We start from the raw sequence: 19,290 nt of genomic DNA on the forward strand, positions 1-19,290 counted from the left end.
GAAAGAAGGTACTGGAATTTGAAGCTAAGCTAAATGATCAAAGTAAGGTTCTGTATTATGATCTTCATTGTAATGAATGTGATTTTTCATGACTAGACTAGACTACTGACTAGACCAAAGGAGTGAAAGGACAGCTTGAGCTTTATTCATTTTCAGGTAGGATATAGATAAATATAGCTTAATTAGCAATGTAGCATATATCCCCTTTCCATGGTTTAAGCTTTATTCCTTTCCAGGTAGGATACAGGTATGGTACTTAATTAGCAACGCAGCATAAATCCCCTTGCCATTATTTTTCTTTATTCATCATGGAATTTTCTTTGAGAATCTTATGAAGAGGAAATCACTTCTTATTTGAAGAACCTAGCAACAAGTTTTAGAATGCTTTGACCTATTATTCTTACATGTGTTGTTTCAATTTTCATAAGCAGCACCATTTATTCAGATAAATATTGAAGGAGCTAGAAAGAAATTTCATAGTTTCTTTGATTTATAAATATTCAACCTGCAGAAAGGACAACCATACTACTAGAATGCCCATTCGGACTCCAATAGAGCAGCAGAAGCAGCCACAGCAGCAGCCAAAGGATGTTAGCGAACGGGGCACTAATTGCAATGAAGGAATAGTCTCCAGCCATGTACCAGAAGAGCCACACAATCCCAACCTTGCAAAGATATCGACTGTGCACAACCAATCAAATACAAATCCAAAGTTATCAGAAGAGAAAAAGAATCCAAAGGGTAATCTTATTACTTATTAGACAAGAAAACTTACTAGGAGAGATGGTAGATTGTTAAGAGTTTTTTTTAAAAACTGAGTTACTTTATATAATAAATATTATTGGCTATTGTGGTGCCTTTTATTGTTGTTTATCAATTACCAAATCATACATTAATATGGGTTCCAAAAACTAAAAATTTGTAGATTGTTCTTATTTATTTGCTTACAACAAGTGGGGGAACAAGTTTTGGCTTGTAATTCATTCTTATATTTTTGAGTTATTGAATATGTATAGTTCTTTGTAAAGATCCTAGCAAGCAATAAAAAGATCACAAATAGAGTTGTTTTTGGATAGCTGTATTATAGAGTACTTTCAAGTTTCAGCTGCAGGATTAAGAAAATTTCTCTTTGCTCTATGCCTCTATCTATCAGTTTTCCCAACAAAAAATTAAATATAGATTTCCCAACTACTAATTAAAATGGCTTAACATGCAGATTTGACAAAAGAGAAGCCCAAGGCACAACTGCTAGAAGAGAACCGTATTCCAAAGGGTAGGTTATTAGAGTTTGATTTAAATTAAGTTTATTTTGAAACGTTTATTATTTTTTATGACACTAGTGTTAGCATTTTGTAATGTCTTCTTGTTCTTTTAATATTATTTTTTTCTTGGCAACCATCTTATGGTTACAAGCCATTGGTCTTTGTACCAAATGGCATTTCCACACTCTCGAATAAGGGTTGGAAGGTTTGGTTACTTGTTCAACCTTTACAGGTATCTGATAATATGAGTTATATTTATACATCTCAAAAAGAGAAAAAAGAAAAAACTCCTACAGTTTTTGTAAAATCTTGGACCTGCATGCAGCCAAGCAAGAAAATATCAACAAATATAATTATAGTGATCAGAAGATTGCCACGAATTGCCCTCCAGAACCGTTTAAAAAGCAGAAGAAAGACGACCAGAAAGATGGTACGTTGCTACATTCCCATTTTTATAATTTCATTTTATTAATAACAAAACAAGAGAAACACAATCCTTTGAATTTTGATTAACTTTGTTTTAAATATGGTAACTTAAGAAAGGAAATTTGGTGTTCAGCCCATAATGGGAAATTCATTGAAAAGATAATTTGATGAATTTATAACCACCTCCCTAATCAAGCAACCAAAAATGTTCTTTGACCTCAAGTACAACAAATTGAGATAAAATTTTGTAGGTTTTGTTACAACCCACATTTTATCAAATGAGAAAACTAAATTTGGTCCGATCACAAAATTTAGAAGAAGTTTGTACAATGATGTTGGTTTTTGAATTGGCTTAAACTCAATGCTCAGGACAGCAGAGTAATACAGTAACTGCAACAACCTTGTGCTTTTGCTGCTCCATATTATAGACCAACAAGTTCGAAGCTATTCTTGGATGTGATGCAGTGGCTGTGTGTAAACAATGGATTGCTAGAGGCTAGGTGCATTAAGGATGAGGATTTGCTTTCCAAGTCAATTGCAACTGATGTTATGGTGAGAATGACTTCTTGTAAGAATGTACAAGGACAATGCTGATCACGAGGCTTGTTGCTTTTTGAAAAAACCTGGCTTCTTAATGTCGTAGTTTGATTAGCAATATTTCTTAGTTAGGAAGTTTTGATCAGTAATGTTTAGTTCTAACATTGGTCTGTACAGTTGATTTGTTGGCAGCCAAAGCTGCTGCTTCTTTGTTAACGGATATTTCAGTTTGTTCCTACAATGACTTAAAAATTCTCAGTCATCCTCCCACTTTTGTTCTTTTTTTTTTCCCTGTTTTTCTTATTCTTTTGCAAGAATTGAATAGCTTTATCAAAGTTCTTCCAAGGGTGGGTTGTGGACTGGATAGTAGCAGAAGAACCTGTTATAAACTAAAATTGAGTCTGAACAGTTATGGTGAAACTTGTGTTTAAGATCTGTAAAGAGTTTTTACATGGCTAGATGTGTTTGTGGCACCAGGTTCCCTGCAATGTAATTATCTATCTATTCTACAAAGGAGCCGGACCATCTATTATGTGGGGGTCAAAGGTCAGATCTTTGCATTGTTGTATGGCAAGAAGAAAAGTTAATGGTTGAAATACTCCCTAGTCTTGTGCAAAGACGTGCAGCAAAGCTTAGTTAAGATGTAAACTCAAACTAATATAACATCATCAATTTAAAACGCAAATTAAGATGATTCATAAATGCTCTATGAAGACCAATGAAGGCAGCAAATCGAACATGCGAGCATGAGTTTATGCTAGGACTAGGAGTCTCCTTGAGGACAAGGAAGTGGCAGTAAGACTTTGCAATTTTTTTTTCCAGAATAAGAGATAAAGAAATTGAAATCCCACTAACAGATATACATATAATTTATGGAACTGGAAACAGTTATACATGATAGAGCATTAATGATTACATCAAGGGTGGGGGCGGAATTTAGCAATAAATGTTATCTACCACATCGTGGTGTTTTAAGGCTGTGTTGAAGAAACAAATTCAGATTTCAAAAAAGTACTATCCAGGTTAAAGAGCCTTGCAAGCCTGCCGAAATTGTGGTTTAGTTAGGATGCAACTATATGATGTGAATCCAGAAATTGGCAGCAGTTTATGGAACTATCAAATACATTAGAATATAAAAATTAACTAATTGGAAGGCTTGAGGGAGAAAATGCTTTTATTATACATTACTGGCAAATTAATCCATTGCAAAAAGTTGATACACAATTTCAAAGTTATTGATATGATCTATTTACTCTTAGTACAGCTGTTTTACACATAATTTCACATCTCTGCTGCAAAGGATTTTCCACAACCACATGTTTGCGTAGCATTTGGGTTCTTGAAGGCGAAGCCTCCGCCAATTAGAGCATCACTGTAGTCTAACTGCATCCCAAATACGAAAAGAAGGCTCTTTGGATCACAAACTGCCAAAAAAATAAATAAATATACGCATTAGAAGGATTAAGGTGTTGGACTCTTATCACATTCACATTATGTAGAGCGTGCAGAGGCATTTTGGAATTAAAATTTTCTTAAGCAATTTGGTATTCGGATTGCCAGTTATCAGTTAATCAAATCACATCAGAAACTTTAAATTGATGAATGGCATGATTGTCTCAATACACGACTCAGGTGCATCAAGTTTCCTCTACATGAAAAACACACTGACTTCCAGAAATCAGAGTAAAGCAATGCTGTATTGTTTGTCATATTAATTTCAATGCTATTACTACAGAAGAGATCAATGGTGCACTAAGTGTAGGCAACCCACATTCTTCATAGTTATTAATCATGACATCTTGTAAAAACCTCCCATACGGTACCTCAGTTTGCTCACATCTGCATGAAATAATAAAAGGACATTAAAACTAGTGTTTTCCCAGGTGTCTTAGCATTGAAATGGATACAATCCTGAACTTATAGCCAGTGATAATGGTGGTGCTTGTCCAAATCATTATCAAAGATCACTACAAAATCCAAAACAACACATACATGCTTCATGTAGATGATTATCTTGCCTTTCTTTTGGACTTTTCTTTCTTTTCTTTTATTTTATTATTATTTTAATTTTTTTTCAATTTGCAAGAGGTCACAGCACCATTCATGCTTCATCTATTGATGATCATCTTGCCTAAGCGCCATTATAGCTTCGGTTGAGTTGATTATTCTTTATTGTGTGGACATCATTCTCCCAATAATTGACAGCTAGATCTGACTTCTATCATATTGAACAATACTATCACTGCTAATTATAAAGGTAAATGTACTAAAGAATCCAAAGAGATAAAAAGTATTCTCTACACCCAGCTACCAGCCCTCAAATTTTTATCCAGAATCAACCCTATAATTGAGGTCTTGGCATCAATACCCCTTGTTTCACTTCATTTTCATCTGTCCCCTATAATTGTGTCTCATGCTTTCCTCCGAATTAACTGTACTGTTTGAATTGTATTTTCAGGTATACGATTTCAATTATTTCCAACTATATTATTGACATCTGGTTAGATGCCTGAATTTTTTCTAAAGTGCACATACACCCTTCACTAGACACAACATTTTTTTTATTAGTATGAAAAATGGTAAAATAATGCGACAAAAACACCCCTTCACTAGACACATAAAATTAATGCAACCTTGCATAAATGGGAAACTACAAACTGTTATACACTTAGGCAACATCCCTATTGTACCAACTAGCCTTTTTTCCAATAAATTATTATTATTATTAAAAAAAAAAATGCTTGTCATCTGTGTTAGATGGACCTTAATTCATCCCGTAATATCCATATCAGCATGACACACTTAAAAGCTATTAACATACCACACACAAAGTTTTAAGACAAACTGGAAGGTAATCATTTTTCTTCAGAAATTGTTAATTCAGGTAACATGAATTGCACCTATGAGGCCAGCTAAAACAAAAAGAGCATGCTCCCAGCTTCCTAAGAAAGTTTTTGTTTGGTGGTGGGGGGGACAGGGGAGGGGTTTTCACCTGTGATATTACTTTTGAAGGAATTAGGTTTAGCAGTTTGGTGGCTAATTAACAACATCAAAGTTATACATTTTCTATTTAAGAGAGATACCAAGCAAGATCTAGTTCCCAACATAGTAATTTCAATAGAGCACATTTATGTCATTATGACATGATGCCTTAGTGCTCTGACCTTGAACTACCATACGTGAAAGATGTGATAAATTTTTTAATATACAACTTTAAGGCAATTGTAAATGTTAGCATTGGAAGACATACTCTGCCCTGAAGTTATGATTGCTTCTGATTAACATATTTTATTATGATGTGACAGTGCTTTGACCTTGGCATCCAATACATGATGGGTGTCATGTTCTCTTTACACTCCAGCTTAGAGATTATTTGTAAATATTGGTTTTTGAGCCAATGAGCTTTAGCTCAAACAGCACCCCCTTACCCTACAAGAGATCGCTAACTGATACTAATAGAATAGAAAATACTAATATAGTAGAAAAAGAACTGTCTTTTCTGTATACTTTCCCCAGTTCCATTGCGAGAATAAAGTTCCCGGTTCCATTGCGAGAATAAAGTTGAGTCTGAAACTCGCTACATTCATAGGTAAACTAACCAATAAAAAAAAGAGGTATTTGAATACTCTGCCTGAAGTTGTTATTACTGGCAACATCTAAGATGCTGAAGTTAGTTATTAAAATATGAATAACAAGGGATCATATAAAACTTGCAAATGATAGGACCCATAAAAAGTCTTTGGAAGATTGATTAATGATAATTCAAACATTTTGTTGCCTGTAAGAGATCTGGTATCATTTTCACTGTTTTGTTTTGTTTTTCTCTTAAGTTAGTTTCACTTTCAAGTCTTTTTTTTTTTTTTTTTTAAGTAAAGAAATATTATATTACAAAAAGACTACTTCATGTACAATGGACACAAAGGAGTCTAAAGAATTACTTTCAAGTCTTAGATTAGATATTAAGGGTTTTTTTTTCTTTTTTTTATAAAAAATTTAATTAACATGACTAATTATGTAAGATGTAAAACCTTTGATCAAAAGGCAGATGCAATAATAACTCTAGTGGAAGCATGGCTCTTACTACTAATTGTAAATTCTACTTGTGTTGCAATCCATTTGATCACCCTACCCATGACACAAAAATCCATCTAAAATTGACTCTATTCAATAAACGTCTCTGCTCTATTTTTACTTCTACATTCTCATCAATTTCCTCTTAAATTTCTCTCAAATAAAGCCTCACCTATCATTCTAAACGTCCCTTCCACATTAGTACCCTAATTTGAAATCAGAAAATATATCCAAATTCACTATACCCCTAATTTAACAGAACGAAATACATATAACCATTAACCATAAACCTTTTAATTGTAATATATATCCTAATGACTTATCAGCCATATCGGCCTACATCTATATTTTATCTAACTATTCGTTGTATACATTCACAGAATGTCTTTTTCCTGAATTGAATACTTTAGGGCTTCATTTTACCAAACAAGCTCTAGTGAAAAAAAGCAAAAAAAAAACCTAGAAAATTGATGGCTTTATTACAGTTAGATTTATAATTTGATGTCCTTGTCAATCTTAAGAATTAAGGTGAAATTTTAGTCTCTTTTAAGATTAAAATTTAAGCAGCACATAACACATATCTTGCAAGTAGATCATAACACAGCATCACTCAAATTTTAAAGCATGCCAGTTTTTGGGTGCACACCCTTCCTTGCATGGGCTACCAGTCTACTAAAAGTTATCTCCACAGACTGACACAGTGACACCACTATAGATACCCTCCTGTACTATGATATAAATTATGGCTCAAATTGTATAAACTGTACATCATTACATAAGCAAGAAAATAAGATAAAAATGGCTTACCGATCACAAAGCCATTATATTCAATGACGGAATCATCTGGTCGGGCATTTTCTCTACTTTCGAAATCCATTGTGTAGGACATGCCAGAGCATCCACCTTGTCTAACACCAATTCTCAAGCATAAATCTTCATTACGCTCAGACCTCATCCTATTCAAGTGCTTCAGTGCATTATCTGTAAGAGTAACTGCAGGTGCGATGCCCTCGGATGTTGGTGCAACTAAAACATGGAAGGAACTTATTATGATTATAATAATATACATTAAGCAATTTAAACTTTAAAATAATTCTAATTACAATGCTGGATGATTTCCCAAGTATGTGAGAATCTCATTAACTGAAAGATGGATGCAGCAGACGCTCTTAATCCAATTAACTGAATGCAAAGAATGAAATTAACACAGCCACATGGAGCATATGTACTATGAAGTACAAGATGAATCTTTCTCAAGGAATTCAAACAAGTCATATAACTAAAAGTTAAGTGATATTCTTACATATCTGCAATTCTTTTCTAAGCTAAGAAAGAGTATAATGTGTCATATATGTACCATTTATTACACAAATAAGAATCATAAAGAGTCATTCATCCTTAGACTGTTAGACATGTGAAGAACACGCTCCTAAAATTGATAACTTCCTATGTAACTGAAAATCTAACACAAATGGTACATATAACCACCAAAACTTGTCAAATCTAGTAACCATCTAAATTTTGTGGTAGACCCAAATAGCAGCTCAAGTTAGATTTTAGAAAGAGAACCAAAAACACATCATAAAAATTAACTTGCAAGAATTCTTATAAAAGTTGGGACAATTGTAGTAAATTCTACACAATTTGCTAAATACCCATTTCAGTTTGAAGCAAACTAAGTCAAGCTGACTTACTTATGCTTCCCCAATGGCACACAGAACCGCCAAACCATATAGAGGTAAACCGAAATAGCGGTTCAAGTTAGATTTTGAAAAAGAAAACCAAAAATCCATCATACAAATTATCAAGCAATAAATGGATTAACATTCATCTCCTAGAAAGCTGTACACTTTTAGTATATTCTTCACAATTTGGTAAGTACCCATTTCAGTTTCAAGTAAACTAACTCCAATTACAAGCTCTCTTACTTATGCTTCCCTGAGGACACAAATATAACCACCAAAACTTGTGGAATCCTGTTAGTGTTACCATCTAACTTTTTGTGGTGAACCCAAATAGCAGTTCAAGTTAGATTTAGAAAGAGAGCCAAAAAGCTATCATACAAATTAACAAGCTATAAAGGGATATTAAGATTCTTCTTCTCATTGGGCAATAATTCCTAGAAAGTTGGACACTTTAACATATTCTACACAATTTTTCTAAATACCCATTTCAGCTTCAAGCAAACTAAATCCAATTACAAGCTCACTTACCTAAACTTCCCTAAACTTCCCTATATTATCCATCAAAAAACAAAAACAAAGAGCAAACATTTAAACAATCTGTGAAGCATGCAATATCTTACCAAATAAGCAAAATAAAGAAAAAAAAATCACATACTTTTTTCAGATTTAAATAACATAACAAGCAAAAATCAATGAAGGAAATGAAAAATATATATATCATTTCAAAGTACATGCATGTAAAAGTAAAAGAAGGAGAACCTGGAACCGAAACTGCTCGAATTGAAATGGGTTTTGGACGGCTGAGATTGAATCGAAAAGAAACAGAGTTTGGAGATGAAAAGCTTGAGCTTGAAAATGGGCGTGGTGTTGGTAGACGAAGAATAGAGGGGCAACGAGTCGTGATTGCAGAGGACGCCATTCGAGAGAACAGAAACGTTTTTTTTAAATCTTTTTGGTGTGTGCTTATATTTTGTAAATGAAAGAATGTAAATTTGTTTAAGGTCACGATAATATTAAAGACAGCTGCTTCTCAAAAAAAAAAAAAAAATTAAAGACAGCTACTACGTACACAGTTCACAACTTAATTGGACTACTATATCTATATTTATATATATATATATATTTTTTTTTTTTTTGAAAACAATTGGACTGCTATTTTTTTTTTAGAAGATGTTTGGTATCAAATGATACCGTGTCAATGAGTTTTTGTTAGTTCAATTAGTAAAGTTTTAGCTTACGTCATAGGTTAAAATTCTCTTTAAAAAAATGATATTATGTGATTAGTAAGACGTTATATCATTTGATACAAAATATATATATATTTTTTTAATTTGAATTTCTAAAACTATTCATGGCGGAATGATGTTAACTTGTGATTAGTTAATCATTAAATATGAGGATAAATCCTTAAAAAAAAGAGAGAGAATAAGACTCAAGTATAATCTGCATTGTATTTAGTTAATCATTAAATATGTAGATAAATCCTAAAAGAAAAGAAAAGAATAAGACTTGTAAAGACTCAATTAATCAAACAGTTCCAGGCCTACTTAGAACAGTGAGGTGTGTATAGTTCAACCAGGCCCAAATCAATATATTTGTAAGAGAGTAGATCAAACGATAAGGAATGACTTGTCACGAGGATGAAAATAGGGAAGATAGACTAGAGAATCTAGATTATGGACGTAAATGCCTTACAACAAACTTGCCTGAGAAGTAAAGATGAGTATATAAGGGAAAGAAAATCTCCAAAGAAAAGGGGGGGGGGGGGGGGAATACCAGAAAGAGAAGAAGAGTTAGAACTAGAAATATTGAGAGAAGAAAGTGAACAGTGTATTTTTTTGTGCATTATTTGCCTCCTCGGGCAAGTTTGTAGTAAGACATTTACGTCCATAATCTAGATTCCATGGTCTATCTTCCATATTTTCATCCTCTTGACAAGTCCTTCCTTGTTGTTTGATCCACTTTCTTACAAATATGTTGATTTGAGTCTGATTGAACTGTACACATCTCACTGTTCTTAGTGGGCCTGGAACTGTTTGATTAATTGAGTCCTTACAAGACTCAAGTATAATCTGTATTGTATTATAATTTGTAGTATATTAGGTTTTTCAATTATATTTAAAATTTTAAGTTATTTTTTTTAGAAAAATAATATTGTGTATTGATCAATACAAACTTATGTTTACTTTAAATACAAAATTTATGGCTTTAGATATCTATATAAAAATGATGTGAATAGGGATAATGGTTTCACCTTGACCTATCCCTGTCTTGTGAAGAATTAATAGGACGGGGACAAGGACGAGGGCAAGGGACTTTATAATATTGTATTACTAAACAATTTGATGTGAAATTTATTTTATTTATATTAGTGACTTAGTGTTAAAGATTGGCTTTATTCTATCATTGCTGTTGGGTTAAAATTATGTTTATTATGTTATTAAATATCAATCTTTGTATTATTACATATTTTAAATTAGGAATAGGGTAAGTACAAGCCAAGATACTGCCCTTTGCAGGAGGGGATAGGACACTTAATTATGAGTAGGCTTTGCCTAACCTAATTGCTATTCCTGGATGTAATATTAATCACAATTGGTCACCTTAATAATTTATGAAGAAGATTGTGAAGTTTTTGCATTTAACATTACGTATTAGGTTAAGGCCACACCACTCCTACGAAGTGCTTAAAACCCTAATTCCTAATGATTTATAATTAACAAGAGACGAAGCTTGTGTATAATTTCTTAAGTGTTGTATTAGTTTCACTAATTAAATTCAAACACATTATTGTATTAATTAATGTAGCACACGTATTTATATATTTTTTAGGATAGTTAAATTCAATGCAATTATATATTTTAAATTAATTAAAAAAATTTACCTAAGTTTTGCCCTTAAAAAGAATGATTTAGAGCTAGCATGTTATTTATATCTAAAATTTATATTAAAATAAGGTTGGTCAAATTTTTTTTTAGAAACAAACACACACAAAGGAAGGAGATTGATAATGTTATAACAAGATGTGAATCATTTATTGAACCATAAGTATTTAGGATTTTAAGAACTTCATGGTTCGTGATTCGCATGGGATGGTTTTAGTTTCAATGTCCGAACAAATTCCTCTTCCCCATTTTGTGGCAGAGGTGGAAGCTTGCTAGATATACTAGATATGTTAGTGGTCTTTCTATGTGAAAGAAGGATGTTCCTTAATTCGCACATAAACTCTATTCTCTTAGCCGACTTTGGCTACTTTGTTTTTTTCTTTTAATGAAAGTATCTTTTTATCAACAAAAAAAAAAAACTCTTTTTTTTTTGGAGAAGATACTTTAAGAACTCTAATCCTTTCTAATTAATACCCATCATGCTTTCTTTTCTTTTCTTTTTATTCATATTTTTCTAATTAATACCCATCATGCTTAAAAAATACTAGGGAACAATGATTATCAGATCTATAAAAAATTTTAATTTAATTTTTAGGTTGTGAATAAAACTCTGGTTTATCAGGATGTATAGGATAGTAATTAAAAATAAAATTTAAAAATCTTATTGTGAGTGCAATTGATGAAATTTAGTATATTCCTTATAGTAGGAAGATAAAACACGTAATCGCCAATGAGATTTTGAAAATATTGATATAATAATTAAAAGTAGTTACGTGTGTGTGTGATAATTTTAGGCGGAAGATGAAAGAAAATGCTCAGAAGATCTTGGCCGTTGAAAGCTCAAGATCTGTTTGTCACTTTGTTCCAGAAAGGCTGGAAGTAGATCTCACGGTCAACGTAGATTTTGGTGGTTGAGCTCGAGTGGTCCCCCTACCATGTTATTTATTTGAGGCTACTATTACTATGAGAATAGAAAGATTTTTCTAGGCAGAGAAGAGAATGTGTTTTTATAAATTGACGTGTTAACTGTTAACTATCACGAACATAACAACTGACCAATTCATATATATTTTTTCGTTACTCTTTTAAGTGAGTGATTGAGAAAATTTGAATTAGTAATTTTTTGTTCAGAAGAGGTATCCTAACTCTTATGTGAACTACTTTTTGATTATTAAAAAAGAATAAGTATATTGTACTATTATCTAAAATAATATTGGACCTAGAATCTAGATTCAGGATTGCATATTTTGAGACTAATAAAATTTGACATTTTAGCAAATATTTCTCCACAACATAACTAGAAAGTTAGGATTGGATTGTACATATATATACTAATCCTTCCAATCTTTGTTTCAGCCTGCTGCTAATGTGCATTTGATCAGTGATATCAGTCAAAACCTTCCAATAGAAACCAAAGCCACTGTTTCAAGCCATTGTACTTTTCAGTTGACAAATTCATGCCCAAGAAGAAAAAGAAGACTCCTGTGGTCATTTGAAGTTTTTAACTAATCTAACAATAAGTAGTTATGATGGTGAGTTTAGCAGGTCTTATGTTTCAATTATGCCAACCAAATGTAAAGCATATACATTAACTTTAAGTGAACTAAAAAAGAAAGAAAATTAAGGAAAACAAGAGCAAAATTAACAATATTTCATCCAAGCAGCTAGCTGTATTGAATTAATTCACACCTTGCAGACAAGGATATTTTTATGTATACTGAGTTCTGGATTTTAGAAGGGTTCATGTTACAAGAACTTGATTTCTTTCTGAAGTAACAAAATGAACACCTTACAATTATAAACGGCAAATGCTAGAATACATGAAAAGGATCAAACACCTCCTCCCCCAAATTGTCATTAGTAGCAAAAATAATAAAAGAATAATATATAACAACCCCAGAAGCTTGAATTAGATATATCCAATCCTTGGCAAACAACTTTAGCATGCACAAAATCCCTTCTGTTCAGTGCCTGATAGAGATTCTGAGATACCCTGGAAGTAACTGCAACATATACAATATAAGCTGCTCATGAGAAAAATAGCTTGAGGAGCTACTGTAATTTTGTACATTATCCAAAAGAAACAAAAGAAAAATAGAAAGCAACAAAAGAAGTTTTACAAAAATGAAATCTGAACCCTATAAACTGAATGTGTAATTAAAAGCCATGCAAGGAAGGCTGGTTTGAAGTTTTGGTATATATGAAAGAGGCAAAGAGCTAAGTTTCTTATTATGTAACACCAAAGAATAAAACAAATGAAGAATGCATCTAAAGTAAATCACTAGGTCAGCTTAAATCAGCTCATTAGAAGCTTGTTGCAGTATCGACATGACTATCAAATGGTGCCTTTTGATACTTAGTTGTAAGCTCTAGAAAGTAAAAAGTAATGGATTGTATAGTTCACGCAATTATGCTTAAGGAATACATATATCTAATGAGGAAATTTTTACAGCTAGCTGTACAGAGGTTAAAAAATAGAAGATTGCCCCCGGGGTAGTACTTACGTTTCCAGATCACATCCTTGTTCATTAGCCAGTGCAGTTTTTGCAACACACAGAAATGCTTCATCTACATTGTAGCCCTCTTTTGCTGAGGTCTCAAAGTAAGGTATATTTCCTCTGAAAGCACACCATTCCTTAGCTTGCTTTTCTGTAACCTGCACCACTGGTTGCCTTTAGGTTATATCTCAAGAAAAAAAAAAAAAAATTAACTAGTGTTAGAGATGCATCAATGTCCATACCACTCGGCTGTTTCCACCGTCCATGTCAATCTTATTTCCAAGTAATATAAAGGGAAAGTTGTCGGGTGTATCCGGATCTGCCTGGAGTTAAATGAGGATCAGTGTATATCATTCAATCAACTATGCTAGAAATAAAAAGAGATGGATCTCAAGACAGAATAACTCCAACATTATAATCATTGGGTTGCATATTATCTAGATTCTTCACACATCATGTAGCAGAAAATTGCATCAGAAGTCAATGAAGCAATCCTTTTTTTTTTTTTTTTGGGTTAAAGATGACATCTATAACTATAATCTAGGCAGTTAAGAGAGAAATTTCGCATGAACTATAAGTTGCAAATACAAGTCATTGTCATGTTTCGATAGGGTACAGAATATAATACTTTCCCATTACCATATTTACACAAACTAAACATACTTCAAAGTTGAGGGGTTCTTGATGTTTTTCAAAGTTGCAGAGATTGGCCATGAAATATTTTCATTGAGATAGAACTTTGGCTCCGTAATATGGAAAATTTAAAGAGATTTCCCCTTTTAAACTCCTAGTTTTGATTTATTTAACTTCCAGGTGGCCAATGATCAGCTTGAGTATTTGGCAGGATCTAATGTCACCACTCTTCTCACATACTAAAATCATGGTAGAATAATTAACTTGAACTACCAACATGTACAATCTATGGATACAAGATTCTTGGTACCTCCCAAGAAAAGTGTAGATTTCAATTTTCGCCCCTCAATTTGGGGCATGCGCAATTTTGCTCCCCCAATTTTGGTCCTCCAAATTTCAAAAGTGTAACTTTCCATCTAAATTTGTGTATCCATGTTAGCTAACCATTAGCAACATTAGTAAATTGGATGGAAAGTTTACAGCGGGACCAAATTGTTACACAATTCAAATTTGAAGAATTAAAAATGAGGACTTGAAAATTGAGGACATTAGTTGCACATACCCCAAATTTACCCATAAAAATTAGTAGAAAATTCAACGTATATTAAACCCTTTAATATCTACTTTTGTCACCACAGCCTTCTTTGGATAGAAATTATTAAGTTGAAATATGCGCATATTCAGGATTAGAAGAAAGGTTTTTAAGTGATTACACACTAACAAACATAATATGCATTCTTAATGATCACCGAAGACATGGAAAGACAATGAAGCAAGAAAGGCATCATCACACCTGTTTGAGAAACTCTTCACGCCAAGTGTTCATTGCTTCAAATGACTTATGGGCGTTTACATCAAATACAATAACACAACATTCTGCTCCTCTGTAGAATGCAGCCCCTAGACTTTGGAACCTTTCCTGTCCTGCAGTGTCCCAAATCTGCCAAACAATTACTTCAATCAATTTAGCTAGAAAAACTTGCTAAAAACCATTGGTTTAAGTGGAAAGAAGTCAAGGAAAAGACTAATTTTCCTGAATGCATTGATCATCTACCTGCAAAGTGACCTGTTTGTCATCAATTTGTAGTTCTTTTGTGACAAAGTCAGCACCAATTGTAGCTTTGTAGTGTTGATTGAACTTCTTATAAACATATCTGATTAAGCAGTTAATGAATCGCACAGCCTGACAATGGTTACTGAATATTGCAGTAAAACTCAAATGTAAGGCATGTGTGCATGTTGGTAAATTACCGATCTTCTCATAAGCTAACATTTTTTTTAGAAAACGGTAAATTTAAGCTTACGTGTATAGTGTCAAATGGTAATACAAGTTTACACGATTTCTCTTATTATTGCCATTAACATCACGTAGTCAAAACACTATATGCGTTATAAATGCAATTCTTCCAGTCTCAATAGACATCAGTTGGTTGCGAAAGATGATATGATATATAGCTTATTTGCATAAAGGAACAAAAGAAGGACTATTACTCAAAACACTTATTTATTATGTAAAGGATACTGATTCATCAAAGATGTCTTCCCCACCCTGAACATAACCAACAAAGAAATTCATGACTTTGGAGAAAAGGAGCATAAGAAACTTAAATATAATGTCAAGAATATAATGAATTAAAAGTACTCAAACCATCCAAACAAAATGGGGAAAAAAAAATGAAAAGAAAGAAAAGTAAGAATTTTGAACCATACCCACTATCGCCAAGGACAATAACTTTTAGCAAGGTTCTTTTTTTTGTAGACACATCCATTATACTGAAACTTCTTTCCAAGACTAAACAACAGAGAAAACAAAAATGTTGTGAACTGCTTATTTTCTCTTAAAGTTTGATATAAAGCAAATGTGTCTTCAAAAGGTTGGGAAAGTTTGTAAAAAGAAACTAAGATCACAGGTTTAATGATGATATCAAAGAAAAGGGATAGTCATTTTCGACTTTGACTTTTGAGTTGGTTCTTGATCTTTCTTCTTCTTCTTCTTCACTGTTCTGGGTTTTGCTTTTTTCTCTATGTTTCAATCATGCAGGTAGAGAGTAGAGAGAGACATGTGAAACTTTGCCAACCAAAACCAACGTTACCTGCCAGCGAAGCTGGCTTTTTTTTTTTTTTTTGGGTACAATAACACATGTTGACTAGCTAATTGCACAATGCAAAGGGACACACGTGCAGTCGTGCTTTCCACATTATTTGCTCTGAATATGCTTGGCACTTCTTGACAGATTGGACAGATTTTAGTTGGTTTTCAATTTATCAATTGGTTGGAAGATTATATTTGTTGTGAAAATGTTGTGGACATATATCGTTTCTCCTTATTATATTATCATTGTAATCAACAAAATGACTAATATTCATATCATTATTAAAATACATTAAAAATATGAAAGAAGGGAAAAATGAGAGAACATGAATAATTAACAATGGAAACCACAAAATAACTATTTACTATTAAGCTTTTATTAACATGCCTAATGTGGTAACCCTAATGCTCAACACGTTTTATAGAAATTATTTTTCATAATTTTGGGTGTTTAGTATAATAGAAAATTGTAGTCAATAAAAAATTTGTAGGCCAACATAATTTGTTTATACGTCTATAAGTACACGTTGCGACATCATGCTTATCAATATGTACATTTTTAGTTAAATAAACTCAGACAATGTGTTTTTTTTTAGAAGTCTTTTGCACTCTATATTGCCTATTATGTAAAACTTTTTCGTCCATATCTTGACGAGTAATTGAGTATTCTCTGTAAGTAATATTCTTTTATCTTTTGTGAATAACGAGTCTCATTTATTAATTAAGTTGATTAGTATATGTCACATCATTATGTGAGTTAATGGAATATTGATTTGAATTGGTGAATTATAAAAAATGTTAAAATAATGTTAATCATAGTAAATATAAAAAATATATTTTAAAAGTTAATATGTGAATTTGTAAATTTTTCATAATAAAATTTGTGATGACTTTAACGAATAATTTTCCATGGTTAACACTTAACACTGAGCTGCAATATCAAGTCCATATGGCCTATACAGTACTACCACATGGGTTTTAAGATAAACTTAATGAAGCTGGTAATTGGTCAGCTTAGGATGGTTCCCCAGAATATTAATGGGATGTCAAATGGGAATTCTGATCCTTGTGGCCCAGTCTAGTCGGCAATAGATGGAAATATGGGAGCTAGAGTTATACAATAGTTTAATGATTTTTTTTTTTTTTTTGCTGAGATACAATAGTTTAATGATTAATTGCATTGAAGTTGACAATTGGATGGCCTAGAAGGTTTTTTCAATAATCTATAGATCATCAAATGATATATGAAATACTTTTTTTTTTGGGTTAAAATATTTGGAATACTTTGTCATATGAAAAAGATGAAAAAATAGGCTCAATATTTATATATGGCCAGGACATACTGCTTATTGTGTTAGAATCAAGAAAACGGGCCAATGGGCTATGGCCCAAACAGAATTCCATCCATGCGGACTGCGATCATGATGACGGTGCAACACTGCTTGGATGCATGATTTAGTTTACCTAAGATTTTTTTTTTCCTTTTTCAAAGCCAACAGAATAAAATTGATAAATAATGAGGGAGTGACTGTGAACCAATGCAATTATTTGGTCGGTCTGAAATGTGAGTATATATATATATAGTGGGTTCAAGTTACATTTAGTATAACTCGAAGTAATGTTACACCACCCAATAACTTGTTATTGAATTAATATTTTGAAAATCTAACCGTTAAATTACATGTTCTATATGTTTTTAATATCCATGCCAATTTTCATATCAATCGAATTTTATTTACCATTTGATCCATAAACTCATCCTTTATGTATTATTTTAAACTATAAAAATTTGAATTTTAATAATTGATTGATTACATGACTATTAATCTTTGATCGACTTGAAATTTAGCAAGTATGAAAAATATATGAAGATAATGTAATCTAACGGTAGATTTGTCAATATTCGCATCTAATTAAAAAAATATTAAGTAGTGTAACATTGCTTAAAGTTACACTAAGTGTAACTTGAACTCAACCCATATATATATATGAGTTGGCTTCAAGTTACACTATTTTTACATTGTAGATTTTTAGAGAATCTAACGGTTAAAAAAAATATTAAATGTTATTATATAGTATCTTGAATCTATCTAGTATCTATATATATATATATATGGTGAACCAAAGTTGAGAGAAAATTTTTAATCCAATAAGAGGATAGTCATTTGCTTCTCCCAACTAATAAAAAAAAGGTCTCTTCTCCAAAAAAAAAAAACTAATGAAAAAAGGTTTTATTTTTATTTTTATTAATTTTAAAGAAGCCACACATAATCATTAAATCTACAATAGTTTATTAGCATTGACGAGGACTAGGAGGACCTCATTTATAAATATAATACAACAACAGAAAGATTGAAAAAAAAATCTCTAATGTTGGATGACATAAACTGTTTTGTATCAATGTCACAGTGTGAAACTGTGAAATTCCCTTTCTAAATCCCAAAAAACTAAAAAGTGTGTATGAATTACTGAATTTCAAGTTGAAAATTTTCAACACACGAGGCAAACATGAACACTGAAAATTGTGGAATTAATGAATTATAGATACGCCGTATAAGTTGGGTCTCACTCACGTGGGGTAAGTTGAATTATAGAATGATGTTCAACTGGTCATACCTACGTACGTACGTTCCTGAAGGAATATTTCTCCGAACGTGGTGAGAATCGAGATTATTTCTTTTGAGAAAGAAAAATAAAAGTTAACATATGAATCTATTGTATTAGAGCATCCACAACAGTGGAGTTAAAAATTTAATTTTTTAGTTCCACAAAAAGTTACTTTATTTATTTTACTTACATACTTTACAAAATATGCTGCATCAGTGAATCTATTTTAGTTTTCAACACAATAAAATAATATAAATTTCACAATAAAATAATATATCCACTATAATAAAATAATATATTCATTACAATAAACAACAATTACAACTAACCGCAACCGCTATCACTGCCACTACCGCCGCCACCACCGACTCTTCCACCGCCACCGCAATTGCTACCGCCGCCCACCGTCACCACCACCACCGATTCTTCCACCACCGCCACCGACTCTTCCACCGCACAACAAATTCTTGCAAATAGAAAATTTTCAATTACATTCTGTCCATTGATGGATGGACTAAATCAAAAGCCAAAAAAAAAAAAAAATGTAAAGTTCCCTCTGCACATAGAAAATTCCCAAATTCCTGCAAACAGAAA

The 19,290-nt window shown here is 32.2% G+C and overlaps 3 protein-coding genes across 6 annotated transcripts; 1 reads left to right on the top strand and 2 right to left on the bottom strand.

Annotated features, from left to right (window-relative positions):
- Positions 1–335: 335 nt before the first annotated feature.
- LOC142626264 (uncharacterized) lies at positions 336–2,482 on the top strand. 2 transcript variants are annotated; one of them, XM_075800067.1, is made up of 4 exons: positions 336–741; positions 1,217–1,273; positions 1,588–1,692; positions 2,058–2,482. In XM_075800067.1, exons 1-4 carry the CDS (start codon positions 534–536, stop codon positions 2,114–2,116), a joined length of 429 nt encoding a protein of 142 aa, XP_075656182.1. In that variant the 5' UTR covers positions 336–533; the 3' UTR covers positions 2,117–2,482. The 2 variants fall into 2 exon arrangements, with proteins under 2 accessions (XP_075656182.1, XP_075656183.1); XM_075800068.1 differs by having other exon boundaries at positions 2,063–2,482.
- An 899-nt stretch (positions 2,483–3,381) lies between these two features.
- Positions 3,382–8,988, bottom strand: LOC142626409 (iron-sulfur assembly protein IscA, chloroplastic). 2 transcript variants are annotated; one of them, XM_075800230.1, is made up of 3 exons: positions 8,741–8,988; positions 7,104–7,322; positions 3,382–3,649 (listed from the first exon to the last, which is right to left on the bottom strand). In XM_075800230.1, exons 1-3 carry the CDS (start codon positions 8,898–8,900, stop codon positions 3,507–3,509), a joined length of 522 nt encoding a protein of 173 aa, XP_075656345.1. In that variant the 5' UTR covers positions 8,901–8,988; the 3' UTR covers positions 3,382–3,506. The 2 variants fall into 2 exon arrangements, with proteins under 2 accessions (XP_075656345.1, XP_075656346.1); XM_075800231.1 differs by lacking the exon at positions 3,382–3,649 and adding an exon at positions 3,958–4,064 and having other exon boundaries at positions 8,741–8,973.
- A 3,548-nt stretch (positions 8,989–12,536) lies between these two features.
- Positions 12,537–16,036, bottom strand: LOC142626057 (ras-related protein Rab7-like). Of its 2 annotated transcripts, none has more exons than XR_012842444.1 (7): positions 15,708–16,036; positions 15,520–15,546; positions 15,052–15,151; positions 14,791–14,937; positions 13,607–13,687; positions 13,371–13,530; positions 12,537–12,869 (listed from the first exon to the last, which is right to left on the bottom strand). XR_012842444.1 is itself a non-coding variant. In XM_075799828.1 (7 exons), exons 1-7 carry the CDS (start codon positions 15,764–15,766, stop codon positions 12,806–12,808), a joined length of 630 nt encoding a protein of 209 aa, XP_075655943.1. In that variant the 5' UTR covers positions 15,767–16,036; the 3' UTR covers positions 12,540–12,805. The 2 variants fall into 2 exon arrangements, 1 of the variants encoding a protein (XP_075655943.1); XM_075799828.1 differs by having other exon boundaries at positions 12,540–12,869; positions 13,371–13,522.
- Positions 16,037–19,290: the final 3,254 nt, after the last annotated feature.

The sequence above is a fragment of the Castanea sativa genome, chromosome 2, assembly GCF_040712315.1.
Source record: "Castanea sativa cultivar Marrone di Chiusa Pesio chromosome 2, ASM4071231v1".
Taxonomy (NCBI): Eukaryota; Viridiplantae; Streptophyta; class Magnoliopsida; order Fagales; family Fagaceae; genus Castanea; species Castanea sativa.